A 12,705-nucleotide genomic window follows, 5' to 3' on the forward strand; every position below is an offset into this window, starting at 1 on the left:
TAGTGTTTGAAGTAATGTTAAAAGCCTTCTGGAAGCTCATTTTGACAAAGTAACCCAATTTGACAGAACACCAGCTTTCTGCTTGGCCATATTGCATGGTTGGCCATTGTGAAGGAATGGAGCCTCCATTATGGAGGAAATTCCTTCATGCAACCCAAGCAGTGCCTCTAAATGAGATTGACCATCAAAAACATTATCATAGTCATAAACCAGGCTACTACAGACAATACGTTTACTCGGCATCTGTTTTCATGAGCTTTCAACAGGAAAGGGTAACAAACATGTTTTATTTAGGCCTAGAAAATACTCCTCTTACCAATGCAATGCCATCTGCTTAAAAATATCTGTCGCTATAGACAGGGGGTTCTGTGATAGAAAATTGAATGTATGAGATAAAACACAGTGTATTGAAACCAGTTATTTCGAATGGGCATCGTAGGCCACAGTAGAAGGCAACTCTGCAGGTTGAGGGCAGAATACTCCCCCACCCCCATCCCATTACCTCTAGGCCCAGCTTGAAGCTTGTGTAATATTTTCATTGGTCGGTCGAGTCGAGGGGGCGTGTGCATGGGCGTTGCTAGGAGTATTGTGATCTCACAATCAGCTGTTTTGTACGTTCTATATTCTGATCCGAGGATCAGCTGGGCGCAGCAATAACATTACGAAAATATCTGCAGGAAATTCGCTTTTAAAAAGCAGATATTGCAACCTTAACATTCGTGTAAAGGGGATTTTACACGTTGCACTTCTTCTAAGAAGAATTATCTTTTTATTTTATTATAGTGTAATAACTACCTCATATAAAAGCTACCTAAAGCTATGCTTTAAGATTTTACTGTCGTTTTTACTGTACGAACATCACGTTTACAACTTGAATACTGCAAAGGCAGGTAAGCACTAAATGCAGAATTTTGGTTGTCAAAAGTCTTTTGTGGGTGATGTGGGAAACAGTTGACTTGTCATTGCCTCGGTAACAGCTCTCCGGAGTCATATTGCATCCAAAGCCTACTCGGTCGATGACTATGAGAGAAATGGGATTATTCATCGATCAAAGAGGCACTATGTCATATTATAACCTGCAGAATCCTGTATGTATCTTGTGTTTCACACGACAGACGCTAGCGACAGCTAACCCTAGCATTTTGTTTTGTTCTGATGTCGACATTCCTTTTATAGGTCATCATAATGTTCCGAATCTCTTGGCTTTGCAGAGCGGGTGGCTTTGATGGTGCATGGAATATGGTTTGTTTTTTTCACGATTTATAACGCCTTTATGACAAGCTGTGTCAAATGTGATGTAATGTATCAACTGCCAGGGTTTGAGATGTCTACAGGCTATAATTTGGCTGCAAACACGGATAGCGAATGTAGGCTATTCTCATAGACTACGGGTCTATTTTCATTTTTCTTGGTGATATATTTATGATTTAGGGTAGATTTATGTATGGATATGTGGATACATCGATTCTTCTATGGTAGGCTACAGCTGAGGCTGTCATTGCCATGACCCCTTGCTTGATCCTACTCAGGGTTCAGTTTATTGACAACTGCGATGAGCTTCGTTTATTTTGAACGCCTTTTTGATATTACGCAAACTGTTGCAGTGTAGGCCTAGGCTATCATTTTTCAAAATGTAAACAAAGCCGAGGCGAGTCGAATGGTTCACCCAAAGGACTGCAGTTGCCGTCCGTTTTCGAGAGGGCAGTAATCAAATTGAACAAATGTCAACAATGCCTGTCTTTCAATATATTTGGTCAGAAATGCTACTTGACACGAAAACAACTTGGTATGTCGAGTCATATTAGTTACTATTTGAAGAAATTCGTTACACAGTCGGTCTCCGTTTGATTTTTTCTCCTCTGTGCTTATTTTCCATCCGCTCAGTTGGAGGGGGTTGGACCAGTAACATCAGTGACGTCAGTCATCGGCGAAGCACAGCTCTTGTTATGTTAACAAGGCCCAACCCACTGCATATTTTACATGCCCTGCCTACTTTGCCTGGACCCTATGAGCTAACAACAGCATAATAAATATTAGAAATTATTTCATTCACTGACAGATTACTTTACAAATTGTTTGAGCCATGGAAAACAACACTTTGTCTTGATGTCAAATAGGCCATACTATAGCCTACTTGAGGCCTATTCATAAAGACAGTTGAACAGAAATTTCAGGCTATTTTCTCTATGGTGTGGATGTTGCATCTTATAGAACACTAAGATCAAGTGGGAAAAAAAACGAATTATGGTGTCAACATTCAGAAACTCAAAACAGACTCAAAACACCAGTTGTGGTCAGTCTATGTTACATGTAATCAGGGTAAAAAAAAACAAAACAAAAAAACACCCTCCTATACCACTTGCACTCAATCAGACTGAAAGGCAGCCCTGTTGTGTTGCCATGAACCACTGAGAGATATTTGCATAGCCTACATGCCTCTCTTCTCCACCGGCCCTTGTCTAGCCTCTCGACCTTTGTATGAGTATATTATGCTGGCCACTGAATTGAACAGCAGTACTGTTGAGCTGGCATGAAGCTTGTTGCATTGCATGTGTGCGGTGGACAGTGGGATTTATTTATATGCTAGTGGAGATAAGAGCAGAGGAGCAGGCGGATAAGAGCAGCCAGATACTAGATAGGCAGCAGCCCAACAGGCCTTAACTGGAGAGCAGGCAGCTTCTCTGGGTTGCATCATAGGTTACAGTACATGTGCAGTCTTATTGGTCAGTTTGAACCCAGTGGCACCTTGGACTCTGAACATCCACTGAGGTAGCCTTTTGGTGCTGATGGGATTGATTGTAGACGATTCAACTCACTATTTGCTGAGAAAAACACTGAACAGCATTATCACAACATTGCTATGACACTACCGTGAGTCTTAAGTAGCCTAACAGATTAAGACTTGGTCATTAACATTTTGGTAACAATAAGCTTATAACAGAAGCGTTGCATGAAAGGGTCAAGAAAAAAACACCACCAACAACAAAGGCATAGACACAGATGCAGTGATAGTCCTGTCCTTGTTATGTTTTTTTCTACCTTGCGTTGCCATGGCAAGCGCCACCATTATTTTGACGTCAACATAATAAAACACCATTGAGATGAGGAGCAGTTTTTGTTTAAAACTCCAGCATCTGATGCAGTCCCATGAGAATGCCGCCATTTGCACGCCGCTGCAAGGAAAAGGAAAGAAAATCTTCCATCTCCATCTTTCCATCTCTCTCTCTCTCTCTCTCTCTCTCTCTCTCTCTCTCTCTCTCTCTCTCTCTCTCTCTCTCTCTCTCTCTCACACACACACACACACACACACACACACACACACACACACACACACACACACACACACACACACAGGCAAAAGGAAGTATTTATTCACCCCTCTTGGGTTTTTGCTTTCGTGATAACTGATTTTAATAAAGCCACATGACTCTATGTGAGCGAGAGAGTCATAGAGCGAGAGAGAGGAAGGACCTCAGTGTTCTCTCTCTCTCTCACGCACGCACAGCCAGCCAGCCAGCCAACCAGCCCTCTCTCTGCTAGTGACAACAATGCAGCAATGTTCAGTCTCAGGGGGAGCTCCCCTGTAGAGTGAGAGAGAGAGTCTATAGCAGACTCTCCATTTAGCCATCCAGGCTAGACGCCCCTAGATGCATCTTATTTTCACCTTCCCTGGTCAGCACACCACCCCCCCCCCCCCCCTGCATGTCTTATTCAAGGCCCCCACCCCACCGTTTTCTTCTTGCCATCCTCACATTGTCTACTGTAGCTCTCTCTCTCTCTCTCTCTCTCTCTCTCTCTCTCTCTCTCTCTCTCTCTCTCTCTCTCTCTCTCTCTCTCTCTCTCTCTCACTCTGTGTGTACTTCAGGCCTTTTCCAGTGTCCCCAACACATGTCTCATTATGATGTCAGCACTGCTCTGGTGTAAGGCGCAGCATCAGTGTATGCACTGTATGGCTGCTGTACGTAAGCCTAATTGCGCTGTTCCAACATTCATCAGTCTGACAACTAATCCACTTGTGATGTATGATGAGGGGGGATGGGGCACTATCACTGGGATTGTGTGTGTGTGTGTGTCTGTGTGTCTGTGTCTCTGTGTGTGTGTGTTGTTTATTTGTGTGTGGGATATGGCCTTGTTGCCATTGTGTCTAAGTGGATGGATGGATGGATGGATGGATGGATGGATGGATGGATGGATGGATGGATGGATGGATGGATGGATGGATGGATGGATGGATGGATGGATGGATGGATGGATGGGTGGATGGATGGATGGATGTAGCCGGCTCGGGGTGGGAGTCTGGGTGTATGTTTCCTGAGTGGATGGCTGATGCATTATTCAGAGTGATGGGTTCCCATGGGTCTGCCACCTGGCGAGACCTTGGTGCCATTCACCCTAGACAGGACACTCCACTCCACTCCACTCCACTATGGACTAGCCTGCCTTGCTGGCCTGGCACTGCTGTGGCCTCTGGACTCTGTAGTCTGCAATTCAGAAAACGAACACTAGAGGGCAGTAAGCACCAGCTCTGATGGGCATTTTGATAGCGATAATGAATGAAACAAAGACATACAATCTAATGGAAAAGAAAAAATGCACAAAGGCACACACAAGACAAGAAGTGGGTCACATTAACACACCACTTTAAACACACACATAGCAGTCAAAGTAATGTATGAAACTTGTCATATCATACACTGATGTCAACCGACAAAATAATATTAAACAACAACCACCCACTAATCATTTCAAAAAGACAGAAAGGAGCAGACATGCAATGAAAGGATGGGTTTTGGGAGGCAATGGGGGTGGAGAGGCAAGGGTCTATGTGCCCCCGTTGTTCACCCACCCCCACACTTGTCCCCTCAGCAGATGGAAACTGGACAATGGGTGATGACCAGGGTGGTCAGTGGCCTAACAAGGATGGATCTCACGCCCACTTTTAATGGAAAAAGCGGTGACCTACCATTAGACTAATTGAAAGAAGGATGTGCCATGAGAAGCATGTAGGGGTGCGCTCTTTTGGAAGAGGTTTGTACTGTGTGGTTAATCCACAGACGCATGTCCCAATTGTTCTCACGCCACACGTGAAATCAAAGTGACGTCCAGCTCCCCTGTGACCCTGACTCCCACCCCCATCTTTCATTGTTACCACGCACCGCACATTCCTCCAATAATATAATGCAATGAAATGCTTCCAGGCAATATGCACCATTAATAATGGAACTACAGAGAAAGGCCATCTGTCAGCTAATACATTATTTCCCTTTTGTCTCTGCCCTTTCTTTAATTTCCCCCCATTTCCCTATTAACTTTCCATTTCTGCAAAGGTGCAGGGCTGTGAAATATTGCACGAGTCAGGAATTGAGGGGAAAAGAAAACTCTAAAGTCATTTAGTCTGCTTACTCAGCCTTTTTTCCCATTTCTTCACACCAGACGGGTTGAGAAAAAAAAAATAGCAGCATATTAATCACTTCAATTATGATATGAGCACAATGCGGCCACTGGAGTAAGTGAATGAAAAATAATGTGCCAGTCTGCTGCATATACATTTTTGACGGTTTGAACAAAGTTATTTAGGAACAAACTTTTCTTGTGTCGCTAATTCTTGTGTTTCTTTTCTGTGTTTCTTCCATAGGCCTTTGCTGAAAAATACCAAGTGAAACCTTAAACTCACACTTCGAAAGCCCCTTTGACCCTTTCGGGAATCTCGTGTCAACTAAGGGCTTTGAAACTAAAGAGGCCAACGCAGCGTTTTCCCAGCTTTTTATTTTTGTTTGACCTTCAACCTGTTAATCTAAGACCTTTGAGAAGATTAAAAAAACCTACTTCGAACAAAGAAAGATATATAAAATAAGAAGAAATATTTCAAGAGGCAGCTTTTCTCTCAGGATCACACGTCCACGTCGTCCAAGACCAACTTCACCCCTTTGTCGCCCCCTACTGGCCGGGCTATGTTCCAGCGGCTCAGCAGTCTGCTCTTTGGTGAGGTGGAGGATGTCTCTGCCGAACTCAGGGGCCCCAACCCGTGCGTGAGCGACGCTGACGAGGAGGGATGGCTTCTGGTCAGCCTGCCGGGTGAGTGTTCTCCTCTGGGTGTGACGTGGTTGGTTGGTTGCACGATTGGCTTTTGTCTGGCTGGGTGCTCGTTAAAAAAAAAAGCGGGCGGTGGGGTGTGTGAGTGTGACTGACTGCATCTGTATGTGAGTTGGGGGTGGTTGACCACGTTAAATTGTTGACGGGTGCTGTTGTGTGTGCTGTGAGACACATGCAACATTGATTAAGCTAGCTAGACAAAAGAAACAGGGGGATGCTTTTTGGTTGCTTTTGAATGGTAAGCTAAAAGTCAAAACAACCATCTAATAATGGTATTCCTATTCTCTATGTTTTGTACTGTTCCTTTACCCTCCTTACCCCCCTTTTTTACCCTTAATTTGGCATAATTCCCCTCACTCTGATGTATGTGTGTGCACGTGTATGTGTATGTGTGTGTGTGCTAACATCTGGCCACCACCCCACCATACCTGCATGGCTTCCTGTGATGCTGGTCCTGTCTGTCTTCACCACCCTGTCTCCTCCTCCTACCACTCCTCCTCCTCTCCTCTCCTCTCCTCTCCTCTCCTCTCCTCTCCTCTCCTCTCCTCTCCTCTCCTCTCCTCATCCTCCCTCATCTCCATGTCTCCCCCAAAAATGTACAAAAAATTGGCAAAAAAACTAAACAAAAACAGAGAACAATGATTGTGTGATGCTAGGTGAGGGTGGTGCGGAGGCGCCCTCGATAGCTCAGTCCCTCCCCGATGCCGAGGACTGTCCCATGGCCGACACCGGCTCGGAGCCCCAATCCACCCTCCTCCACTCCACCACCCCCACCGTCCAACCCTCCTCCTCCGCCTCCTCGTCTCGTCCGTCTGGCAGCCGCCGCAGGACTAAAGCCAGCAGGGCCCGAGCGGCAGCAGTGTCGGCGGCGGCGACGGTGACGGCGGTGGTGGTGGACCCCTCTTCCCAACCCCACCATCCCCATCCCCATCCTCCTCTCCCTACCTCTACGTCCTCCTCCTCCTCCTCTTCACCCACCCCTCACCCTGCCTCCTCCTCCTCCTCCCGCTCCTCCGCCGGGTTAGTGGGTGTGAGTGGCGCCCCGCTGCCCAGCTCCTCCTCCTCTGTGCGCCGTCGCCCACGCGGCTCGGCGCCCGTCTCGCCGGGCTCGTGGAGCAACTGCAGTGGCGGCAGTGGCAGCAGCGGTGGGCTGGAGCGCCTCTGTGGCATGGACGAGAGCTGGTTTGTCACCCCTCCCCCCTGTTTCACTGCAGAGGGAGCCACGGCCGAGGCCAGCCCCATGGAGGACCTGCTCATCGAGCACCCCAGCATGTCCGTCTACGTCTCCCCCGGCAACCTGTCCATGGTGGAGGAGAGCGCCGGCAGCCTGCCCACCAGCGTCAGGTGAGGAGCCAACCAGAGGCCTGTGGTGCATTTCTCAAAACCAAAGTTGCTTACTACATTAGCTACTTTGTTGTTTTCAAGGCATTTTCCATTGGCAACTACCGAAGTTGCTAACAGGCTAACAACTTCTCTTTTGAGAAATGCACCCCTGTTTAGCACAAGGAGTCTCAAGGGCGATCAAGGATGAACGCTCAGAAAACTCTGCACACTGATTACTGTTCTCTCAAGAAGAAACTGTTCCCTAAGAAAAATCAGTGCAGTGCTTTCTGAACTTTCATTTTTGATCAAGTTTTCCTGCCTCACACCGGCACCTGTATTACCGAAGGTTTGTGCACAAGGACTCTCTTGAACCCAGAACGACAATAATGTTGAGAACAGTCACGTTATATAGAAGTACTGAATGCCTTTACAAAAAATGTGTATCTTCTATTTAGTCTGTGGAAGTGATAGGTGCTGCATGCTTTCATCAGGAATTGTCAGCAGTACAGTCAGTTGAATGAATGCATTTCAATGAATAAAGACATCAGTGTCAATGAGGGAAGAGTGATTTTTGGATACACCAAGATGGCTGATTCTTGGATTATATACACAGTACACCAATATGGCTGGCAGTCACATGATTCATAGACCTCAATTCATGTCTGCCATTTTAGCCCACCCAAAGTGACTTCTCGCTCTCGCTCTTGGTCTCTCTCTCGCTCTCTCTCTCTTTTCTCTATCTATTCTCTCCTCCACCCTACCAGGATGTCTGAGTCGGCATCAGCAGCGACCCTCCCCGCCCCTCGTGCCAGCCTCCCCCCGCGGGTGACCCGTGGTGCGGCAGCCCAGGCAGGCGCCCTGACCAAAGTGACCCAGGTGGCGCGCGTGCAGCGCTCCAAGAGCCGCGTGGAGCGCCGTCAGCTGGCGCGCACCCGCATGCAGCGCCAGAACCGTGCCCGCGAGCAGGTGCCGCGTCACGCCGCCCATGCCCGCAAGAGCTTCCTGCACCAGCCGTGCCAGCGCAACTTCTGCCACTAAGACATGGGTGTGCCACGGTGGGGACGGGGGTGGCCACTGAGGCCGATTGCCCCCTCCATCACCCCGGCTCAAACACCCTGCCCCTCTCTCCGAAGCCCCCCCCCCCCCCCCCCACACAACACCAGAGAAGTGGAATCCATTACTCAGAGGGCATTATCAATACCCACCCTCCACCCTCACCACCCCCTCAAACTCTCCTCCCCAACACTTCAGCAGTAGCCCATAGATATAATCCACATTATTCACATATTCAGTGATAGAGCCTGCACATAGTCCAAACCAGTAGGAATATCTTTAGTAGTGCGTATGTATCTGTGTTGTTGTTTTAGGGTGAATTTGTGAGAGCAGTAGCCGCAACCGTCCACATCAGCCATTTATTTTCCCTTTACGAATGACTCCATTACTACTTTTTGTTTTTAGTTTACTCCCACCAGACCACTCTTGGAGATAGTAAGTCAGTAAGCATACTCTATAATGACTTTTAATGATGTCAGAAGCAAGCTTCGCTTTCGTCGTTTGCTCAAATGTCTCACACACCGTAATGTACGTAGTCTAGCTGCAGGCTCTTCCACAGTGAGAGGTGCATAGGATTAGCATGGAAAATAGAGATCTTTTAAATGCACTGTTTCTCCGTTATGTACCATAGAAGGCTAACCGGATGTTTAAGCTGGTTTCTTTCCCTTGGTGCTGTAGTGAAATGGAGTGGAGGCACTAGGTGGTGGCAGCCTGACTAATATAAGGCAGCCCTGCTCGTAAACATGATCATTTTTGGTCTGCGTATTCACGTATCATGCATTTTACTATCAGTGACTTGTTATGAAGTGAGAGCATATATCCATCTGAAGGTGATCAAAATGATGGTGACTTTGATTATGTATGTACTGCCATGTGCCAGAGAGTGATCAGAGAGGCATTGAAAAGCACTTCAGTGTTAGACTGCAAGAGAGTGTGGATGGGCACTGGGTATCCATAGGACATCTCACATCCTTTATTTGCTTTTTTTTTGGGAAGAGAAAATATTTGCTTTTGAGGTCACAAGCTGAATTATTATTATTCTTTTAAGATGAAACCTCAAATAATTGGGTTGGATACACCAAGGTGGTGTGTGAGTAAGGCTGGTAAAAACAATCTTGAATGTCTTTAATGTTCACGACATTTCACAGATGAAAAAACTCAGTTGAGTCCTTAACAGTAATAAAGGCATAGAAATAGCCGGCTATTTAATCAGCGCACACCACATGTTAAAGAGGGTTAAAAAAAAGCATGTAGAGGAAGGTGAGAGTGGGGAATGCCACAAAGTAAAGATGTCTTTGATAATGATTTTGAACGATTATGGTTTACATCACCATGCAGTGGGTGGAAACAGTAAGAGTAACTAGTAAGTCATGCAGCCTTCATGCAGCTGATGGTTGAAAGGATGTTTTTTTTTCTCCACACTTGCAAACATTCCCATCAGCACAATAACAGATTGTTACCTGCAGTGCCATAGCACAAAATGATGGGAGATCAGTCCTTACAAGACAATTCTAGTCAGTGAATGTATGGAATACACTGTCCCTCTACCTGTGACGATGACCACCACAGGCCTAAACCAGTATGTTGCTGTGGGCCGGATGCTGCATTATAGGCTGCAGGGTATGATGGAGATATAGAAGGTCGAGGATGGAATTGAGGGTGACTCTTTATTTTGTTTTGTTATTTCGTTTTTTTTTACATCATGATTATTCTTTAGGATTTGACCTATTTATGACTATGGAGACTGGTGCTTATCCTGCCCTCTAGCTGTTGAAACGTGCACCTTCAGTGCATACTTTTCCTTTGTTGTAACCGAGGTCTTGGTGCAGGCAGCCTCACAACTCGGAAGAAACTGCCTTACGACAACAACAATTGCAGTTCTGCATAGTCCAAGAAATCACATTTATTGCACCTAAAAGCAAATTCTCAGAAGGAGGAAAAAACAACATCAGGTGGTACCTTTCAAACACTTCAGAAATAAGTCATAACATCACCATTCATGACTAACTCATTTCGTCTCTCTCCTGAGGAGAAATCACAATTGTGGGCTTACTGTCGTCCATGTTTGCTATGTATGCATTACCTCAACGTTATACAGCCGAGCTTTGGTGCAAAGCTACTGCAGTCTGTCTGATGGGGTTGCAGATTGTGGACGCATCACGTATGAACAGACTCTAGGCTCCTCTCTATACCATTATCCACCAGTGTTATGTACTCCCTCTCCCATACACACACACCCCAGTAAACCCCCACCCACCCCCACCCACCCGCATCTCCCTGCTCCCTTACTTAGCAGACCTATGTGTGCTGTGACAACTGTCCACCACATGGGAGAGCTATACAGCGTATACATGTGTGTACAATAATAACAATTAGACTAATCATGGTGCTGAGGTATATGAGTCTATATACTAAAAAAAAAACCTTTGTAAATTATTTCGAGAAGTGGATGTACGTTTGCACTGTCTAACATTTTAAAATGGTGAGTCGACAAATTGTACGTAGGCGTGTGTGCGAGTGGCGTGCTGAATGTGTTACAAATGCCTGTGTGGGATGTCAAGACCTGTGAGTGAGCAAAATGGTATGCTGAGATGCACGACTTAAGATAAAAACAAAAAAAGAGTTATGGTATAGTAATTTATTTTTCATGTTCATGTAAATAATTCACTGCGTCATACAGTTTGATGTCACTGCTTTTTTGTTTTTCTTTTCTTTTTTTTGACCGCTCACATCCCCTGTGATTTCTCAGCTCCGCTTGCTGAAGTATGAATTGTAAACTGAGGCCTTCTTTTAGAGCAGATTGTCTATGTTCTCCCGGGCACTATATTACTTCTCTGTGTGTAATGAGTGTGTGGTATGAATTTACTCAAAATCCTCCCTTGTGTATGTTCTTATTTCTTTGTTTTGTTCTTCATTTTAATTTGCAGACAGATTAGATTGTTGGGTTGGTACCTGTCTGTTGTTACACCAACACCCCCTGAATGGGCAGAGTGATGCTGATTTAAAAGGAAAAAAAAGATTTATTTTTGTTTATTTAGACTTTGCTTGTTATGATTGTGTGCATGTTATATTCAGTTTGCTTCACCTCTGTTTCAGTGTCTTTTTAATCTCATGCTTAACACCCTCCTTTCTGTTAGCTGTCAACCAATGTTATAACAGAACGAAATATGAACTTTAAAAAATAATATAAAATTATATACATATATAATATCTATATATATTTGCCCATTTATTTTGTTGACCATATGTATCCTATGATTTGGCCGTGTGGAGAATGTGGTGTATGTGACTCAACAGTGAATCCTGAATCTAGAAGTAAAATCAAACGATCGTCAAGATCCTCACCCTATGGGAGTTCTCAGCAGTGGATCCCTTCTAGTGATCAAGTGATCCTCTCCTCCCTCCTATTGGCCCTTATTTTAGCCCAATGGGGTGCCTGTCAGTCAGAGATCAGGGACAATATTTCTGGGATTTTACCACTACCTAGTATGTGTCATAATGAACCACCAATCAGAGAAGGGGAGGTCGCTTAGATCCACTAGATCCAATGGGATCCACTGCCACATTGTTTCTCTTGCTCATTCTGCTTTCCTTACTACGTATGTGGCTATGTTCCCTGTTGTTGGTGTCAAGGGTTCATGAGGGCTTGTTAGCCTCCATGTGAAGAGAGTAGACATTGGGGACTGTAGATACGTGAGTGTGAGTGTATTTTGTGTGTACGTACAGTATGTTTGTTTTTAGCCAGTGTGTTTGTTGGGGGGTCCGGGGATAGATATTGATTTTAAAAGTATATGCTGTTATGAACCATGAAAAAAAAACAACAAAAGCAACAAAACCTTACAAAAATAGACATGCTTGCATTATCCCAGGCAGTTATTAGGGCAATTGTCTCACCATGTAATGTTAAAGGAAAAAAGAAAGGGGTCGAATATCAAAGATGGGGTTTTTGTTTTTTTTGTTGTTTCATTTGCTCTGCGCTCAGAGATAATGGCAGCTTTTTGAAATGGGAGGTCGTGTCACCTGTTTCAAAATGTATACCCTCCCTCCAAACCACCCCCCTCCCCCTTGGAAAAAAAAGTACTTATAGAGTTACACAAAGAAAAAAAATGATTGGTGTATCTGATATCTATGGTGATTGTGCCTTTCACTATTCTGCATGGTTTTTTTGTGATGTGCTGACTTCTCCATCCCTGCAATGGGCGGGAGCCCGTGAGCAGTAAAAAAAAGACCTATGCA

The 12,705-nt window shown here is 45.2% G+C and overlaps 1 protein-coding gene across 6 annotated transcripts in view; it reads left to right on the forward strand.

Annotated features, from left to right (window-relative positions):
* The window catches only part of LOC134456797 (uncharacterized), a 19,924-nt gene extending 7,629 nt beyond the window's left edge, over nt 1-12,295 (forward strand). For 2 of the 6 annotated variants that reach the window (XM_063208351.1, XM_063208352.1), the window contains 3 exons: nt 5,636-6,075; nt 6,726-7,437; nt 8,181-12,295. In XM_063208351.1, coding sequence (XP_063064421.1) covers nt 5,952-6,075; nt 6,726-7,437; nt 8,181-8,454 — 1,110 coding nt within the window. In that variant the 5' untranslated portion in view covers nt 5,636-5,951 and the 3' untranslated portion in view covers nt 8,455-12,295. Of the gene's footprint in view, nt 1-589; nt 891-924; nt 1,089-1,133; nt 1,243-5,635; nt 6,076-6,725; nt 7,438-8,180 lie in introns of those variants that run through there. The other 4 variants (XM_063208355.1, XM_063208350.1, XM_063208354.1 and 1 more) reach the window with 4 other exon arrangements.
* Nucleotides 12,296-12,705: the final 410 nt, after the last annotated feature.

This window comes from Engraulis encrasicolus, chromosome 10 (assembly GCF_034702125.1).
Source record: "Engraulis encrasicolus isolate BLACKSEA-1 chromosome 10, IST_EnEncr_1.0, whole genome shotgun sequence".
Taxonomy (NCBI): Eukaryota; Metazoa; Chordata; class Actinopteri; order Clupeiformes; family Engraulidae; genus Engraulis; species Engraulis encrasicolus.